At 44.5% G+C, this 21290-nt stretch overlaps 1 protein-coding gene across 1 annotated transcript in view; it reads right to left on the minus strand.

Moving 5' to 3' along the window:
• LOC126424658 (mediator of RNA polymerase II transcription subunit 15-like) overlaps positions 1-21290 on the minus strand; it is a 65646-nt gene that overhangs the window by 26208 nt on the left and 18148 nt on the right. The window contains exon 2 of the mRNA XM_050087389.1: positions 9808-10073. Within this exon, the coding sequence (XP_049943346.1) occupies positions 9808-10073 (266 nt within the window). The remainder of the gene's footprint in view (positions 1-9807; positions 10074-21290) is intronic.

A 21290-nucleotide genomic window follows, 5' to 3' on the forward strand; every position in this document is an offset into this window, starting at 1 on the left:
ACTGCGAAAACTGTGCTCTGGGTGGATAATCAACTGGTTCCAGGTTGTGGACACGCTGTAAGTGAAATGGACGTAACAATTGCTCTCGAAGGACTGTTCTTACATTCGTCTGATTCGTCCCCATGTTACGTGCAATTGCACGAGTGCTGATTGAATGATGCCGTTCCACATGCTGCAAGACAGCTTCCTCAACTTGCAGCGTTCTTACCGTGCGACGGCGTCCCTGTCCAGGTAATCTGCTAAATGACCCGGTCTCACGCAGACGTTGGTACATAGCAGCAAAGGTCGCATGATGCGGGATACGGCGATTAGGATATTGTTGTTGATAAACCCGCTGTGCAGCTCGTCCGTCGTGGTGCGCTACGTAGTACGCACCAACCATATCAGTGTTCTCACTCCAGGTGTATCGCTCCATTAGTAAACAGAGACAATGCACTACTACACTGGTGGACAGCAGTTGCCTACAGCTGAAGAGCGTAATACGTCGTCTAACAACTGAAGAGCGTAATACGGCCTCCACCGGTTTAAATACTCCTCATAGGAAAAAATGACATTAGGGAAAAATATTTGTTTTGATGTCCCCTACAACCGCCCAGAGTTTGTCGGTTTAAATACTTTTCACCCTGTATACGTAAATGGGCAGAATAAAGCGCTCCAGTCGGCAACGCCTATAACGATAAGTGTATGGCGCAGTTATTAGAATGGTTACTGCTGCTACAGTCACAGGTTTTCAAGATTTAAGTTAGTTTGAATGTGGTGTTATAGTCGGCGCACAAGCGGTGGGACACAGCATCTCTGGGGCAGCGATGAAGTTGAGATTTACCCGTACGACCATTTCACGGGTGTACCGTGAGTATCAGGAATACACTAGAACATCAAATCTCTGTCATTGCCGTGGCCGGAAACACATCCTACAAGAACGAGACCAACAACAATTGAAGAGAATCGTTCAACGTGACAGAAGTACAACCCTTCCGCAAATTGCTGCAGATTTCAATGTTGTGGTGTGCGTACTGTAAGACCTTCGGTACACACACCATCAGATTATTTGACTTGTCGCTCTAACGAAGTAGGCGAGTGTCAGCAATATCTCTCGTGGTCTTATCGTGGCGTGTTTATCTTCTACCATTAGGTAAGACGATAGAAATGCCAGTTGTACGCTTACAGTAGCATATTGACGGTGACCAACTTTAAACAGAACTTGATTAATTTTCACACACATTTATTAAAATAATAATAAGCGTAAACATTACTTAACTTGATTCTGGATGCTATTTACAATTGACTATCTGAAGTCCCTTTGGTCTTGGTACGTTAATCTTATTCTCACATATCTCTGATACTTGACACAGTGTCTATACATTTCTCTTCATGGCTATGTACAGGAATATGATGATCTTATTAGGCGCAGACTGAAACTTGACTGCAGACTAATGCAGACTAATGCAGACTGGTACAGACTAATGCAGACTGGTACAGACAAATGCAGACAAATGCAGACTGACCGATCGGAGGTCTGTACACTCGTTATAATACCTCGCGCGTTCAGGTATCACTGCGCGAGTGTGATCCGCGAGGGGGAAAGGTTCTACGTTAGCAGCAATCTCATTGGCTTAGAGATATATTAATACGCGGATCGGAGGAAGCAGAATTTGGTCCGTCTCTAAGACAGCGCCATCTCGTAGTGCGGAGACGGACGAGCACTGCGCCTGCACTGTTGTGCTTAGCGGGGCGCGCTCTATTGGGAAAGTTGTGTACGCGCTGACTACGCGGAACTATGTACAGAACAAATGCTGGGCCATCAACAATGTCAGCGAGCGAACTATTCAGCGATACATCATCGATATGGGCTTTCGGAGCCGAAGATCCACTCGGGTACACTTGATGACTGCACGACACAAAGCTTTACGCCGCACCTGGACCAGTTAACACCGACATTGGACTGTTGATGACTGGAAAAATTTTAAAATTATAAGGAATGTAGCAACCATTCGCGGAAACATAATTTATTTATCTTGTTGCAAATAGATTTCGACTGATACCAGTCATTATCAGTGCTAAAACAAATACAAGAGACAGGGCATAAACAATAACTGCTTTAACAAAGGATAAATTTGACAATAAAACATAGTTACATCAATTGCAACATATACAGATGTCGTAATTAAAATTCAAAGTCATACCATTTTTCTAACCGATACACGCCATAAGTAAATGTACTGTCCAGATTTCTATCATGAAGTGACATCATAAGCCAACACTGCAAGAAGACAGCATGAGGTGGCGCACCGTTTCAATAAGCGCCCTCTGTGTAAAATACAAAAGTAACGTGAAATATACATTCGTATGTAGAATGACAGATGGCCATTGATACCACTATTCGGTATCGTCATTATGACAAATAAGTTTAATTTACTAAATTTGTGTGAATGGAATCATATTTTAACAAGTTTATCTCTTCTTACAGTTTTGACGATAGTCGTTCTGACATATATATTTAATTTGTTGCTATCATCTGACAAACAACGTTCAGATGTTTTCACTTGTTGTCATTATTTAAATTGGTATTATCAATTACCATCACGGTATAATTTTTTTGTAATGTGATATGTTCCTTATTGCTTGTATGTATTTCACATTACTTTTGTATTTTGCATAGAGGGCGCTTATTGCAATGTGGCGCCACCTCATGTTGTCTTGTTGTAGTGTTGACATATGATGTGTCACTTCATGATAGAAATCTCTTTCGAATAGCAAATGGGGAAAACGAATACAGATCTTTCTGTACGAGCACTGATATCTCTTATTTTATTACGATGATCATTTCTTCCTAGGTGGGGTGGCGCTAACAAAATATTTTTTTGTATTCAAAGAAGTTTGTCGTTTACATTTATGCTCTGCATCTCAGAATAAAGCTGAAGTTTTTGCAAAGCAGGAGAATATGTACTGGTGGAAGAGAACCTGAGAGGGAAGGTGGTGAGTCGTTGTTGGACGGCTCAGTAGGTAGAACGTTTAAGCATGAAGGCATCGATCTAGCTCTGAGTCCTGGTCTAGCACATTTTTAATCCTCCAACAAATTTCACTGTAGAAAAGGCTGGCAGCCTCATTTTTCTACTGTATGCTGTTGGTCCTTCCCCTTTCAGTCAGGAATCCAATGACCACAAGGGCTGGCTGTGCAAGTCGATTATATCATTCACGAGCCGGAACACAAACCAGGTGCAGACAAAGAGCGGATGACCATTGCTGCGAAAGTATCCTACTGTAATGTTAAAACCACGGAAACTGATCTGCAGAGTTTTGTATCAGCCTATAGTATTACCTTTTGTGACAGTACAGCGAAAGTAAATATAGATTGCGCAGACACAGTCAGTAAGGATGCTGCGTATAGTAGACCTTTTTAGAAGGGGGTGAAATAGTCGGTGAAGTTTTTTTGAAAAGAAATAATTACTAAATGATCTTTAAGGTTGCACCTGCGACAACTGCTATTTGAATTCTCGATTAGAAATAAAAAATTAGGTCTTTCAGTGTTAGTGCAAATTCAATCCCTAAGTGGGTGCAATAAGCGACGAAAATTTAAAAAAAAAAATATTTCCTTACATTAAAATAATTTTGCGGATAAATTGATGGAAACTGGTATTTCACTTTTCGGTTAGATGCAAAAAAATATTTCTTAGGAGATGAAAGATGCTGTGAAATACCAGTACAAGAACGCAAAAGGCAAGGTTAACAAAAGATTTGGACTGCAGCTTCCAAAACCGGTTTTTGCTCAGAATTGCATTCGGAAAATACTATGCTTACACGGCCTTCATTAGCGTATTAAGCTTTGGTGTTGCCGTTGTTGCCGTTTGTGAACAACATAAAAGTTCTATGAAATAAAAACAAAACAAAACAAAAATCTAATGGCCATACAGTCTATGCGAGCGAAACAGAGGGTGCTAAGCAAGTGTTACAAGTAAAATCAGTCATCTCTACATATGGTGGAGGCTTCTTCACAGATCATGGAATTCTTTCAGGCTCTTCCCGGTACATCAAATGTATAACAGTGGATGTTGCTGCTAATAAACTCAATTTCTATTGAACAAGTATTTTACACTATACACATTACAGGACACAGAAATAACTTCCATGTTGACTTTGCTGTATTATCTATGGTTGAATAAGGATTCAGCATTCTGGTGTGAACCAAAAAAGTTAAAAATAGGATTGTATTATCCACTGCCTCTTCAAACGTACATCTATAATCACATGACTACTCTGCTACTCACAGTTGAGTGCCTGGCAGAGGGTTCATCGAACCACCTTCAAGATACTTCTCTGCCGGTCCACTCTCGAACTGTGAGCGGGATGAACGAGCACAATCTTTCTGTGTGACCTCTGATTTCTCTTATTTTATCATGATCATCAGCTAGTGGATAGCATATGAAAAAAGGGGGAAAGGAACAGCAGACCACTCTCCCAGCCATCTGGTTATCTAGATGCAGGGGGTTAACAGTCCATGTGGTTACATGATAAGAAATAACGACCGTTACTAAGAGTCTTGTGTTGCCACGGAGAATAGATAGTTATTGCTCTGCAAAGAACATCAGTTAGCCGTGCAATGGGAGGTCAATAGAAGTAATTTAATATACGAGGGTTGGAACTTAAATAGTGGCAACTATTTATTCACAACCGAAACAAAATAGTTACATGTTTGCACCTGTTCCTGTCCTTCGGAGTAGTCACCAGTGTTGTGTAGAACCCGTCGCCAGCGATGTGGAAGACGTAGTATACCGTTAGCAGAGCCTGTTCTGTTGATGGTGCGAATGGAGCGGTCTACTGCCTATCGAATCTCTGGAACAGTTCTGAAGCGAATGCCACGAAGCAGTTCCTTCATCTTCGGAATCAAATCAAAGTCACAAGGACTTAAATCCTGGGAGTATGGTGGATGGTACAGTACTTCCCAGTCCCATCGACCGAACAGAGCAGCCACAGCTTGCTCTGTATGCGCCCGCGTATTGTCGTGCAAAATGATGGGAGGGTCGTGCAGAAAGTGTCGCCACTTCTTTTGCAAAGCTGGTCGCAGGTGATGCTCCAAAAAGGAACAGTAATACTGTGCATTGACGGTCTGCCGTGGAGGAACGTAATGCGTTAGGATAACAGCATCAAAGTCGTACACGAGAATCACCATAACTTTAGACCGCTCCATTCGCACCATCAACAGAACAGCCTCTGCTAACGGTGTACCACGCCTTCCACTTCGCTGGCAACGGGTTCTACACAACGCTGGTGACTACTTTGAAGGACAGTAGCAGCTGCATACTTGTGACACTTTTGTATCGGTTGTGAATAAATAGTTGCCACTATTTAAGTTCCAACCCTAGTAAATGAGGAAGAAGTAACTTTTGCTTCTTCGAAATGACGGCCTTCTTTTAAATTTTAATACACTAAAATTTACTTGTCCAAGCGCAGATAATTTGTAGCAAATTATTTAGGGTTAACTAGTGATACACTAACGGTACATACTCCACTTTGTTAGTCTAAACATGGACTTGTAACACCTTCCTGAAGGTTGTCTATTACGATGGTGCCTCCAGGACATGCTGAATGAAATAAATGAACCGACGATGATGGTAAAAAATATACAGTCCCCGTATGTACAATGTAGAGACTTGAAAGAAATCGTAGAGGATAGAACACGGGAATTCATATCAAATGACAAAAGTTATGGGAGCATCTCTCAATAAAATTCCCTTACACGCAATAGTATAACAAGTGCTCTGCATGAGGTCAAACTCTTTTAATATCTGGGAGTTTTCGTGTAAAAGGGCGCTTGCTGTACTAATCAAATCGGTTGTCCAGCTGACATAGCTGATTGGAATTACGACAGGAAGTACGCAGATACTTGGGGAGAAGTGTATTCTCAAGATCTCTGCAGGTTACTTAGACTGTTTTTTGGATGATGGAAAGAAAAATAATTTCAATAGTTAATATGAATGGCAGAAATTTGTACAGTAAGGAGTTCTTATATTTAATAATATTTGAGTTGTGGTGCCGGTGAAGGCATCACGAAATCATTTAGTAAATGATACAGATGACAGTAACAAATTGTCTTGATCTTCCTCTAAAACTGTTTCCCCACCCACAGATTGACGATTCCTTCAAGTCTCGGCATGGGTTCAATCAAGCGAACCCTTCATTTAGTCAAGTTGTGTCACTTAAATTCAGTACCTCCCCATTAGTTACTCGTTCTGTCCGTCAAATCATAAGCATTCTTTCGTAACGCCACATTTCAAGAGCTTCTGTTCTCTTGTTATCTAAACTTCTTATCGCCCACATTTCGCTTCACAAAATCATGTAATATATAATTAATATTATACAGGGTAATTTAAAAATCATGTCCCATAGAACAAAGTCTACATTGGTAATTCACTAGTATTGGCTCATCGGACGTGGGGTCTAAAATGGTACCTGAAGAGCCACGAATGCTTATTCATCTTCGATACAGAACCTATTTTACTTCGAGCTCTTTGCTTTACACATTTCGGGAGGAGTTAGGGACCAAAACAAAAAAATAAAAATTTCCTGGTGAACATCGGTCCTACAATGCATACCTCAAGTGGTATGAGAACAACTTGGTCAGTAAACGAGATGTATTGCACAGTAGCGAAGAGGAACAAGTTTTCATAGCTGTTAGTGGTATGCACTTTAGAGCCCATGTTCCCTCGACTTTTTTCTTGTTTTTTTTTTTCATTTTACTACTCCTCAAAAGTAATTAGATTCCAGCAGAAGAGATGAAGAAGTGCTCGTAACTCTTGACGCATGAAATTTAGAACCTTCTTTGTTCCGAATGATCGTTCCTGTCATATCCGTAAGGACTGTTTTGTAGTGTGGGCCAAAACTATTGAGTCCTCAGCGCAGGCTTTGTCCTGTGGGGCTTGACTTTTCACTCACCCTAGCAGTTTATAAGGAAGGATGCATGGGAAATGCAGAACGGGAAAATGAGCACAATCGATTGACGACTTGGAGATCAATAAATAATATTCACAGCTGATGGAAGTAATAGTAACTGCAGTTCATTAATATGTAAGGACCTCAATCTGAACCTGAGGAGATGGATTAACCGCTCTGACCGTCTAAGGACTTCCCAGCAGGCAGAGCACCGTTGATGACGACAGTGGAAACCAACTTCTGGTTTCGATCTGGGTGTACCATCACCAAACATATAGCAAGTGAGTTGTGCAGTTCTTTTACAAAAATTCATCCGATTGCTGCCTGTTCCTGTACCCCACTAAGCCTAAAACTATACTGTGCGTAAACATTTGAAGATTTGAAACTTCCTACCAGATTAAAACTGCCTATTAGACTAGGGTTCCAGGTTCAACCTCGTCTTTCACGAGCAATACAAGGCGTCACTCGTGCCTGGACTGTAAAAGTATTGCCGGCCGATGTGGCCGAGCGGTTCTAGGCGCTTCAGTCTGGAACCGCTCGATCGCTACGGTCGCAGGTTCGAATCCTGCTTCGGGCATGGATGTGTGTGATGTCCTTAGATTAGTTGGATTTAAGTAGTTCTAAGTTCTAGGGGACTGATGACCTCAGATGTTAAGTCCCATAGTGCTCAGAGCCATTTGAACCATTTGTAAGAGTATTACCCACTAAAGGCAGGATTCTGGGCTTAAGCACCGGTCTTGCTCCGTAGTATAAATCTGTTTGGCAATTTCAGATCTTCATATGTATACTCAAATTATTACTTTAGACATAGTAGCTAGAGAAAGTTCGGTCTCGAAAACCGTCATGCGGCTGGGACAGCGGTGTGCTTACCACATGTCTCTACATATCCGCATCCAATGACGCCTATTGGCTGAAGATGACACGGTGGTGCCGTTGGGCGTTCATGGCCTGTTCAGGTGGAGTTTAGTTTTTTTAGCTAGAGAAATAGACAATACGCAAAACACCTTACAGAAAAGTGCACATCCAGCTACAGATATATAGACAGGATATGAGGTTTCTTTCTGAAAGAAACAATCTTATCCAAATTTTTTCATGATTAGCCTACGAGGGTGGTTTAGTAGATAAATCCCCAATTTTTTACACCTAAAAGCAAATGTAAGAAAACATACTTGAAGGAGTGTGGTATCTGACGTTTCTTCAGAACGTCGGCGGAGTTTCGAACTATTCCGACAGAGAGAAGAGTCGTAGTGAATGATCAAAATGATCTACGGAAGACATTCATTACTAGCAACGTGCTGTAATTGAGTTGTTGATAGCGGAAAAAGAAAACACCGTGAACATCCAAAAACCTTAAGTACGCTGTACGGCAGTGGTGCCTGTGGTAGTAGTTCTGTGGGGCTGTTGGTTAAAGGGAATTGGAGGGTCAGGAAGGGCTGAAACTGAGTTCCACAATCGGCCACGTTCGAGACGTCCTGCGACAGCATCTGCTGAAGACACTATCGATCGCGCGGTTGCCAGTGCTGGTACACACCAGTGCAGCAGCTATCCACAAGCCACTGGTGAACCCTGCAAGGGCGTGTGCAGTGACTGACACCCTCTGATATTCAGATGTGTGCTCAGGATGGGCTCCACTAATACTTTCAACATATCACAAGACTGAAAGAAAATCCACTTGCCGCCGCTGTGACCGAGAGGTTCTAGGCGCTTCAGTCTGGAACCGTGCTGCTGCTACGGTCGCAGGTTCGAATCCTGCCTCGGGAATGGATGTGTGTGATGTCCTTAGGTCAGTTAGGTTTATGTAGTTCTAAGTCTAGGGGACTGATGACCTCAGAAGTTAAGTCCCATAGTACTTAGAGCCATTTGAACCAAAATCCACTTAGTCCCAATTGTTGCAACTCTTGAAGTACTTTGAGGCCAATGAAGAGGCCTTTCTGTTAAGGATCGATACAGGTGACTAAACAAGGGTGCGTCAGTTTCAGCCAGAAACAAAAAGGCGGCCACTGGAGTCGCACCACCTACCATCAAAAAAATGAAAGTTCAAGGCGGGACGACAGTCTTTTGGGATAATTATGGTGTCATTCTCGTGTTTCCAAAAGGATGAACCATTAATTGAGATGCATGTGTGAAGACTCTGAAGAAACATAAGAACCATCCAAACAAAATCTTTCCAGCCGGTGTGGCCGTGCGGTTCTAGGCGCGTCAGTCTGGAACCGCGAGACCGCTACGGTCGCAGGTTCGAATCCTGCCTCGGGCATGGATGTGTGTGATGTCCTTAGGTTAGTTATGTTGAAGTAGTTCTAAGTTCTAGGGGACTGATTACCTCTGATGTTAAGTCCCATAGTGTTCAGAGCCATTTGAACCAAACAAAATCTTGCTCCAGCACGACAGTTCACAGTGACACACAAGTACCACAACCCAGCTGGACATCATTGCAGGATACACAATATAACCCAGACCGGCTGTCCTCAGGCTTCCTTCTATTTGGGGTAACTACGGATGTTCAAGAGCATTTGGAACGCTCTTTTAAGATGAGGACACCACAACTGAAGCAGGGGAACTGTGTCTGTGAGAACACACGATATTTTACCAACAGAGAATGCAAGCTCTTACACAGCGTTGGTATAAGGCTATACAACGTGAACGAGACTACGCAGAAACGTTGTAGATGTTAAGGAAATATTAGCTGAAACTGTCACCTAAGTCCAGTCCTCAAGAGTGAACATAATACGTTCTGAGGAAAATAAGTTGTGGGGTGTATTCAACGAGCCTCGTAACTGTAATGCTGAGGTGAACACTCGGGTATCGTATTAACGACGCACCACTGAAAGTACATCCTTTTGTGGGTGGAGACGTCCTTGCACGGTCGCCAGCGGTACTCACCGAGACGGTGTGCATGGCGGCCAGGGGCGGGTTTGGCGGCGACGGCAGCAGCGGCGGCGGACCTTGGCGAGGTGTGACCGTGGCGGCGGGCAGCCGCGCGCTCTTATAGCCGCTGCCGGCTGCTCCACTTTCACTGACAGGCGGGCATGCTGGGGCTGCGTCCCCCTCACGGGAGGAGCGGCGCCTCTGATGTCGCCCAGACCAGCGGCCGGCCGGTCCACGCCCTGGCAGCAGCAAATTTTCCTCGCGAGCTTCCGCCGGCGCGTCTCCGCCATGCACGCCAATACAGCGCCGTCGTCCTTACTGTAGCTAACCCTTCTAAGCGCCTCACGTGTGGGACCTACGTTGTTGTTGTTGTGGTCTTCAGTCCTGAGACTGGTTTGATACAGCTCTCCATGCTACTCTATCCTGTGCAAGCTTCTTCATGTCCCAGTACCTACTGCAACCTACATCCATCTTAATCTGCTTAGTGTATTCATCTCTTGGTCTCCCTCTATGATTTTTACCCTCCACGCTGCCCTCCAATACTAAATTGGTGATCCCTCGATGTCTCAGAACATGTCCTACCAACCGATCCCTTCTTCTAGTCACGTTGTGCCACAAGCTCCTCTTCTCCCCAATTCTATTCAATACCTCCTCATTAGTTATGTGATCTACCCATCCAATCTTCACATTTCGAAAGCTTTTATTCTCTTCTTGTCTAAACTATTTATCGTCCACGTTTCACTTCCATACATGGCTGCACTCCATAGAAATAGTTTCAGAAACGACTTCCTGACAGTTAAATCTAGATGTTAACAAATTTCTCTTCTTCAGAAACGCTTTCCTTGGCATTGCCAGTCTACATTTTATATCCTCTCTACTTCGACCATTTGCTCCCCAAACAGCAAAACTCCTTTACTACTTTAAGTGTCTCATTTCCTAATCTAATTCCCTCAGTATCACCCGACTTAATTCGACTACATTCCATATCCTCTCTACTTCGACCATTTGCTCCCCAAATACCAGAACTCCTTTACTACTTTGTCTCATTTCATAATCTAATTCCCTCAGCATCACCCGACTTAATTCGACTACATTCCATTATCCTCGTTTTGCTTTTGTTGATGTTAATCTTATGCCCTCCTTTCAAGACACTGTCCATTCCGTTCAACTGCTCTTCCACGTCCTTTGCTGTCTCTGACAGAATTACAATGTCATCGGCGAACCTCAAAGTTTTTGTTTCTTCTCCATCGATTTTAATACCTACTCCGAACTTTTCTTTTGTTTCCTTTATTGCTTGCTCAATATACAGATTGAATAACATCGGGGATAGGCTACAACCCCGTCTCACTCCCTTCCCAACCACTGCTTCTCTTTCATACCCCTCGACTCTTATAACTGCCAACTGCCATCTGCCTTCCGCTTCCGGTATTTTACCCATACCACCTTCAGAATTTGAAAGAGAGTATTCGTATCAACATTGTCAAAAGCTTTCTCTAAGTCTACAAATGCTAGAAACATAGGTTTGCCTTTCCTTAATCTTTCTTCTAAGATAAGTCGTAGGGTCAGTATTTCCTCACGTGTTCCAACATTTCAACGGAATCCAAACTGATCTCCCCCGAGGTCGGCTTCTATCAGTTTTTCCATTCGTCTGTAAAGAATTCGCGTTAGTATTTTGCAGCTGTGACTTATTAAACTGATATTTCGGTAATTTTCACATTTGTCATCATCTGCTTTCTTTGAGATTGGAATTATTATATTCTTCTTGAAGTCTGAGGGTATTTCGCCTGTCTCATACATCTTGCTCTCCAGATGGTAGAGTTTTGTCAGAACTGGCTCTTCTAAGGCTGTCAGTAGTTGTAATGGGATGTTATCAATTCCGGGGGCCTTGTTTCGACTCAGGTCTTTCAGTGCTCTGTGAAACTCTTCACGCAGTATCATATCTCCCATTTCATCTTCATCTACATGCTCTTCCTTTTCCATAATATTGTCCTCATGTACATCGCCCTTGTATAGACCCTCTATATATTCCTTCCACCTTTCTGCTTTCCCTTCTTTGCTTAGAACTGGGTTTCCATCTGAGCTCTTGATATTCATACAAGTGGTTCTCTTTTCTCCAAAGGTCTCTTTAATTTTCCTGTAGGCAGTATCTATCTTACCCCTAGTGAGATAAGCCTCTACATCCTTACGTTTGGCCTCTAGCCATCCCTGCTTAACAGTTTTGCACTTCCTGTCGATCTCATTTTTGAGACGTTTGTATTCCTTTTTACCTGCATTTTTATATTTTCTCCTTTCATCAATGAAATTCAGTATTTCTTCTGTTACCCAAGGATTTCTACTAGCCCTCGTCTAATTACCTACTAGATCCTCTGCTACCTTCACTACTTCATCTCTCAAAGCTACCCATTCTTCTTCTACTGTATTTCTTTCCCCCATTCCTGTCAATTGTTCCCTTATGCTGTCCCTGAAACTCTGTACAACCTCTGGTTTAGTCGGTTTATCCAGATCCCATATCCTTAAATTCCCACCTTTTTGAAGTTTCTTCAGTTTTAATCTACAGTTCATAACCAATAGATTGTGGTCGGAGTCCACATCTGCCCCTGGAAATGTCTTAGAATTTAAAACCTGGTTCCTAAATCTCTGTCTTACCATTATATAATCTATCTGATGCCCTTTAGTATCTCCAGGATTCTTCCATGTATACAACCTTCTTTTATGAATCTTAAATCAAATGTTACCTATGATTAAGTTATGCTCTGCGCAAAATTCTACCAGGCGGCTTCCTCTTTCATTTCTTAGCTCCAATCCATATTCACCTACTATGTTTCCTTCTCTCCCTTTCCCTACTGTTGAATTCCAGTCACCCATGACTATTAAATTTTCGTCTCCCTTCACTACCTGAATAATTTCTGTTATCGCGTCATACATTTCATCAATTTCTTCATCATCTGCAGAGCTAGTTGGCATATAAACTCGTACTACTGTAGTAGGCGTGGGCTTCGTGTCTATCTTGGCCACAATAATGCGTTCACTATGCTGTTTGTAGTAAGTTACCCATACTCCTATTTTTTTATTCATTATTAAACCTACTCCTACATTACCCGTTTTTGATTTTGTATTTATAACCCTGTATTCACCTGATCAGAAGTCTTGTTTCTCCTGACACCGAACTTCGCTAATTCCCACTATATCTAACCTATACATTTCCCTTTTTAAATTTTCTAACCTACCTGCCCGATTAAGGGATCTGACATTCCACGCTCCGATCCGTAGAACGCCAGTTTTCTTTCTCCTGATAAGAACGTCCTCTTGTTTAGTCCACGGCCCGAGATCCGAGTGCGGGACTATTTTACCTCCGGAATATTTTAACCAAGAGGACGCCATCATCATTTAATCATACAGTAAAGCTGAATGCCCTAGGGCAAAAATAACGTCTGTAGTTTCCCCTTGCTTTCAGCCGTTCGCAGTACCATAACAGCAAGGCCATTTTGGTTAGTGTTACAAGGCTAGATCAGTCACTCATTCAGACTGTTGCCCCTGCAACTACTGAAAAGGCTGCTGCCCCTCTTCAGGAACCACACGTTTGTCTGGCCTCTCAACAGATACCCCTCCGTTGTGGTTGCACCTACGGTACGGCTATCAGTATTGTTGAGGCACTCAAGCCTCCCCGCCAACGGCAAGGTCCATGGTTCAAGTAAAGTAAATACACTGCTGGCCATTAAAACTGATACACCACGAAGATGACGTGCTACAGACGCGAAATTTAACCGACAGGAAGAAGATGCTGTGATATGCAAATGATTAGCTTTTCAGAGCATTGACACACGTCTAGCGCCGGTGGCGACACCTACAACGTGCTGACATCAGGAAAGTTTCCACCCGATTTCTCATACACAAACAGCAGTTGACCGGCGTTGCCTGGTGAAACGTTGTTGTGATGCCTCGTGTAAGGAGGATAAATGCGTACCATCACATTTCCGACTTTGATAAAGGTCGTATTGTAGCCTACCGCGATTGCGGTTTATGGTATCGCGACATTGCTGCCTGCGTTGGTCGAGACTGTTGGTCGATGACTGTTAGCAGAATATGGAATCGGTGGGTTCAGGAGGGTAATACGGAACGCCGTATTGGATCCCAACGGCCTCGTATCACTAGCAGTCGAGGTGACAGGCATCTTATCCGCATGGCTGTAACGGATCGCGCAGCCACGTCTCGATCCCTGAGTCAACAGATGGGGACGTTTGCAAGACAACAACCATCTGCACGAACAGTTCGACGACGTTTGCAGCAGCACGGACTATCAGCTCGGAGACCATGGTTGCGGCTACCCTTGGTGCTGCGTCACAGACTCAACGACGAACCTGGGTGCACGATTGGCAAAACGTCATTTTTTCGGGTGAATCCAGGTTCTGTTTACAGCATCATGATGGTCGCATCTGTGTTTGGCGACATCGCAGTGAACGCACAATGGAAGCGTATGTTCGTCATCGCCATACTGGCTTATCACCCGGCGTGATGGTATGGGGTGCCATTGGTTTTACGTCTCGGTCACCTCTTGTTCCCATTGACGGTACTTTGAACAGTGGACGTTACATTTCAGATGTGTTACGACCCGTGGGTCTACCCTTTATTCGATCCCTGCGAAACAGTACATTTCAGCAGCATAATGCACGACCGCATGTTGCAAGTCCTGTACGGGCCTTTCTGGATACAGAAAATGTTCGACTGCTGCCCTGGCCAGGACATTCTCCAGATCTCTCACCAAATGAAAACGTCTGGTCAATGGTGGCCGAGCAACTGGCTCTTCACAATACGCCAGTCACTACCCTTGATGAACTGTGGTATCGTATTGAAGCTGCATGGGCAGCTGCACCCGTACACGCCATCCAAGCTCTCTTTGATTCAATGCCCAGGCGTATCAAGGCCAAAGGTGGATGTTCAGGGTACTGATTTCTCAGGATCTATGCACCCAAATTGCGTGAAAGTGTAATCACATGTCAGTTCTATATTTGTCCAATGAATAACCGTTTATCATCTGCATTTCTTCTTGGAGTAGCAACTTTAATTGTCAGTAGTGCAGCTACACTGAGGCGCCAACGAAGCTGGTATGGGCGTGCGTATTCAAATACAGAGATATGTAAAGGGCAGAATATGGCGCTGCTATCGGCAACGCCTGTATAAGACAACAAGTGTCTGACACAGTTGTTAGATCGGTTACTGCACCTACAATGACAGGTTATCGAGATTGAAGTGAGCTTTAGCGCGGTGCTGTAGTCGGCGCACGAGCGCTGGGACACAGCATCTCCGAAGCAGCGATGAAGTGGGGATTTTTCCGTACGACCATTTTACGAGTGCACCGTGAATATCAGGAATTCGGTAAAACAACAAATCTCTGACATCGCTGTGTCGGCATTTCCGGAAGTTGCTGCAGATTTCAGTGCTGGGCCACCAACAAGTGTCAGCGAGCGAACCATTCAACGAAATGCCTTCGATATTGCCTTTCGGAGCCGAAGGTCCGCAACTGTACCGTTGATGACTGCACGGCACTAAGCTTTACGCCTCACTTGGGCCCGTCAGCACCGACATTCGACTGGTGGTAACTACAGACATATTGCATGGTCAGACGAGACTCGTTTCAAATTGTATCAAGTGGATGGACGCTTACGGGTGCAGGAACAACTTTTCAAACTGGTTGAGGGTCTTGAATGGTACGGGACGTGTGCAGCTGGAGTGATACGTCTATATATGTTTAGACACGACTCTGACAGGTGGCACGTACGTATGCGTCCTGCCTGATCACCTGCATCCATTCATGTCCACAGTGCATTCCGACGGACTTGAGGAATTCCAGCAGAACCCTGCGACACCACACACGTCCAGAATTGCTACAGAGTTGTTCCTGGAACATTCTTATGAGTATCAACAATGGCCATCAACCGCCCGAGATATGAACATTATTGAGAAAATTGGGATACCTTGCAATGTACTGTACAGAATAGATCTCCATTCACTCGCACTCTTACGGATTTATGGACGACGCTGCAGGATTCACGGTGTTAATTTGCTCCTGTACTGCTTCACATAGTCGAGTCGACACTACGTCGTGTAGCGGCGTAGGGACCCTACACGATAGGTAGGTGTACCTAAGGCGTACCTTGGCTCTTCAGTGTATTTCAGTGTGCTATCATGCATGCCATCATCTCGCTCTTGAAGCACAGAGTGTTGCGTCGATGGAAGGATAAGTGGCTGGAAGTGACAGATGTGAGCTGCTTCCAGTAAAGCCGACTAGGCGGCAGTGGAGCACCTCCTTTCAGCCACAAAGGCGGCATGAGGCTCTCCTTACTTGTCTTCACATAAGCCACAGTCTTATGATGCATGGCTTCTTGCTACAGTGAGATGATCCTCCAATGTGTGGTATTGGTGGCATATAGATAACAGCCACATTTTAGTAGACTGTATTTTGTTTTCGGACCAGAGGGCAGTGGTACATTTGTCTCAGATTTGCCCTCTATTTTATGTGACATTGAAACGAATGTGGTCAGTGTTTTAAGACACTGTGATGTGTCCAACTTATTTACAAAAATTGTAGGGAGTCGTTCTTAATATGTTAACAGGATGACTGGCTTTCCCACGTATTTTGTAATTTGTCCGCAAGTCATATTTCCCTGTACTTTTCTTTTACCTCGTCGGTGGTTTTACTTCTATTTTAACCCCATGAACAGCAGCTTTCACCTTCCTCTGTTGTATTAAGGCGTGTGGGACAGAGCGACTGTAGGGTGAGAATGAGTAGGTGTGTCGTTTTATAGGTTTCCTCCTCACTGTGTGACAACTATTTTAGCCGTTTCATCCACATTCGTTTCCTTTTATATGCGTGAGGGAGCTGGTAACCTAAACGCTAAGCATCTGTAATCTTAAAACTTCCTGGCAGATTAAAACTGCGTGCCCGACCGAGACTCGAACTCGGGACCTTTGCCTTTCGCGGGCAAGTGCTCTACCATCTGAGCTACCGAAGCACGACTCACGCCCGGTACTCACAGCTTTACTTCGGCCAGTACTTCGTCTCCTACCTTCCAAACTTTACAGAAGCTCTCCTGCGAAGCTTGCAGAACCAGCACTCCTGAAAGAAAGGATATTGCGGAGACGTGGCTTAGCCACAGCCTGGGGGATGTTTCCAGAATGAGATTTTTACTCTGCAGCGGAGTGTGCGCTGATATGAAACTTCCTGGCAGATTAAAACTGTGTGCCCGACCGACCTTTGCCTTTCGCGGGCAAATGCTCTACCAACTGAGCTACCGAGGCCAAACTTGGAAGGTAGGAGACGAGGTACTGGCAGAAGTAAAGCTGTGAGTACCGGGCGTGAGTCGTGCTTCGGTAGCTCAGATCGTAGAGCACTTGCCCGCGAAAGGCAAAGATCCCGAGTGCGAGTCTCGGTCGGGCACACAGTTTTAATCTGCCAGGAAGTTTCATATCAGCGCACACTCCGCTGCAGAGTGAAAATCTCATTCTGGAAACATCCGTAATCTTCACAAAAAAAAAAGGCTCAGTGAATTTAAATACGGACGTGCACTTTCTCTGGGCATGTCGCGTTGTGATAATTCTTCATATAGAGAAATGTCCTGTTTCTACGCTGAAAATAATAAATATACACTGACGTGACAACAGTCACGAGATAGCGATATACACACAAACAGATGACGGTAGTATGGCGTACATATCGTATAAAAGGGCAATGCTTTGGTGGAGCTGTCATTTGTACTCAGGTGATTCATGTGGAAATGTTTCTGGGGTGATTATGGCGGCAAGACAGGAAATAACAGACTTTGCACGTGGAATGGCAGTTGGAGCTAGACGCAAGGAACATTCCATTTTAGAAATCATTAGGGAATTCAATATGCCGGCCGCGGTGGTCTAGCGGTTCTAGTCGCTCAATCCGGAACCGCGGGACTGGTACGGTCGCAGGTTCGAATTCTGCCTCGGGCATGGATGTGTGTGATGTCCTTAGGTTAGTTAGGTTTAAGTAGATCTAAGTTCTAGGGGACTGATGACCGTAGATGTTAAGTTCCATAGTGCTCAGAACCATTTGAACCATTTTTTTTTTTAGTTCAATATTCCCAGATTCACGGTGTCAAGAGTGTGCCGAAAATACCAACTCTCAGGAGTTACCTCTCACCACGGACAATGTAGTGACCGATGGCCTTCACTTAATCACCGAGAGCAGCTCGAAAATACAAAAGCGTTGGTTCATGCATCTACATATTGGGACTCTGTTATGAAGGAAGCGGCCGAGATTTGTTTAAACAACAATTTCAACAGAGACCACGGATACACTGTCCACAAGGCATGGGGGCGGGCGTTGGACATCGAAAGAAAGCAAAGACAGATGCGCGACGCGGGAGCGGCGGCTTCAAATGTTTTTTCAAAGAAAATTCCGCCTTGGCTGTATGAATGATTATTAAATCTGCGACAGGTTTCGCATCACTTATCGGTGCACCCTCAGGCAATATATATTGGACGTGAATGGTGGGGAGTGGCTACAGGTCAATGTTCAACGTTACTATGTTACAAATAGCGTGCGTATATTGCCTGAGAATGCACCGATAAGTGGTGCGAAACCTGTCGCAGATTTAATAAAAATCACTTTTAAAAAATGTCTAAGTTTGGCTGTGGTTGCCCGCCCTACAAAACAACATGTTTCAAACGTGGCGCCTGACCCTGGTGCCACCTGACGTCACCGGTGCTGCCACGGGCAATAGCTCCGCTGGCCGACCGGGTCGACTTAAGCGCGCACAGCACATTGGGTCTATCTGATTGGCTACTGATGATATCATCATGCCTATATAAGCGAGAAACCGTAGCAGCCCCAGCAGTCAGTGAACTCCTGACGACGACGGCGGAGATGGTCATCGAAAGCTCGAGGATTTTATTCGAATTGACGCGGCTTGAGAACCGAGAACGTGTTATTCAGTCGCGTTTCGTACAGTTTCCGGTGGTAGCAGATAAGCAACACTGCATAAAATACACACAGAAATCAATGTGGGACGTACGATGAAGTATCCGTTAAGATAGTGCGGCGAATTTTGGCGTTAATGGTCTGGCAACAGACGACCCATGTGAGTGCCTTTGCTAACATCACGACTCCGCTTGCAGCGCCACTCCTGGGCTCGTGACGATCTCGGTTGGACGACTAGGAAATCATGCCGTGGTTAGATAACCCCCGATTTCAGTTGGTAAGAGCTGATGATAGGGTTCCAGTGTGACGCAGACCCCGAGAAGCCATGGACCCAAGTTGCCAACAAGGGACTGTGCAAGCTGGTGGTGGTTCCATAATGGTGTGGGCTGTGTTAACGTGGCATGCTCTGGTTCAAGTGATGAATGAAAATGGTTCAGTTCGGCTGGTTTGAGACTATTTGCTGCCATTCATGGACATCATGCCCCCCAATAAGAACGCAATTTTTATGGATGATAATGCACTGCGTCAGCAGGCCGCAATTGCTCGCGATTGCTTCGAAGAACATTCTGGGTAATTAAAGTGAACGATTTGGCCACCCAGATTACCCGACATGATAACGTTTATAGAACATAATAGGGAGATCGATTCATGCACAAAATCCTGCACCGTCAACACTTCCACAATTATGGACAGCTATAGAGGCGGCATGGCTCAGTATTTCTGCAGTGGACTTCCAATGACCTGATGTTCCGCTTCATGTTTGTTGCAGCATAAGAACTGTTCCATAAAATTTTGGGCTTGCAGCCGCATAAATTCAGCTTCTTCTTCTAATATTTCGGCTGAATACTGTCCAGCCATCTTCAGAGCGAGTCGAGGTGACTGACGCTCCAGCACTTGCTCCGTCCTTTTAAACTCGAGGACAGAACCACTGCGGATGCGGCCAAAGCTACACAAGGCGCCAGAGACGTTGATAGGCGACAAGGAGGTGCAACACATGCGATAACTTGTTGAATCCATGCCGCGTCGAGATGCTGCACTACGCCGGGAAAAGGAGACCGACACGATATTAGGAGGTATCGAATGACTTTTATCACCTCACCGTTAGCTTATATGAGTATGAAGTTTCAGTCTACGCATCCCGCAGGCACGAAAATACTAAAGTATCCTTTTAGTAGAACTTTTTATTGCTATTCTGCATCTACATCCGCAAGACTTTTCTGCAATTCGCGGAGGGTTCACAGAACAAGTTTTAGGTTATTTCTCGATCGTTCAACTCGCGAACAGCACATAGGAAATGCGATTCCTCTCATTTAATAACGATGGTCATTTCTCCCTTTATAGATGGCAGTCAAAAATGTATTTTCGCAATCTAAGGACAGAGTTCGTGACTGAAATTTCGTGATAAGATCTCGCCACAACGAAAAAAACCTTTGTCTCGGTAGTTGCGACTTCTGATCAAGTAACACATGTCACACAATCTCTCCCTAGTTCATCATAATACAAAATCAACTGCCCTTCTTTGAACTTTTTTTAAATTTTCTCCGCCGATCCTGTGTGGCAACGAGGCCGAACCAGACATCAGTAATCCAAAAGAAAACGGAAAAATGTAGTGTAGGCAGTCTGTTTAGTAGAGTTGTCGCATCTTCTAAGTGTTCTGCTAAGAAAACGCAGTCTTTTGAAGAGCAATTCGGGGATGACGATAGAATCTTTCAACACTATCGACCACCTGTTTATAATGCACGGCTTGTGGCGGAGTGTTTATACGACAATAACATCCCTGTAATGGACTGGCCTGCACAGAGTCCTGACCTGAATCCTACAGAAAACCTTAGGGATGTTTTGGAACGCCGAATTCGTGCCAGGCCTCACCGTCAGACATCGATATCTCTCCTCAGTGCAGCACTCCATGAAGAATGGGATGCCATTCCCCAAGAAACCTTACAGCACCTGACTGAATGTACGCCTGAGAGGGTGGAAGCTGTCATCGAGACTAAGAGTGGGCCACCACCATATTTAATTCCAGCATTACAGATGGAGGGCAACACGAACTAGGAAGTCATTTTCAGCCAGGTGTCCGGATATTGTTGATCACATAGCGTATGTGCCGCTGTAAGCGTTGGTCTTTTCTCGAGGTAACTGAATCCAAATGTATATTGGATGCGTTTCCGCACCCCATGTTCGTTCGTAAATTGGTTGAAATGGCCTTGCATTTACCGGTAACAGCTGTCAGATTTGAAGCCAGTTGTACACTGAGCTGATAAAAGGAATGGGGATAGTGACATGCGCGTATGCAGATTAGTATCGCGTACACACAGTATAAAACTGCAGTGAATTGACGCAGCTGTCATTTGTACTCAAGTGAGTCATGTGAAATGGTTACCAACGTCATTGTGGCCGCACGACGGGAAATAACAGACTGCGAACGTGTAATGGTAGTTGGAGCTAGGGAGTTCAATATTCCGAGACCCAGAGTGTCAAGAGTGCGCACTGGAATACCAAATTTCAGGCCTTACCTCTGATTACCGACAGCGCAGTGAGTATTGGCCTTCAC

Source organism: Schistocerca serialis, chromosome 10 (assembly GCF_023864345.2).
Source record: "Schistocerca serialis cubense isolate TAMUIC-IGC-003099 chromosome 10, iqSchSeri2.2, whole genome shotgun sequence".
Lineage (NCBI taxonomy): Eukaryota > Metazoa > Arthropoda > Insecta > Orthoptera > Acrididae > Schistocerca > Schistocerca serialis.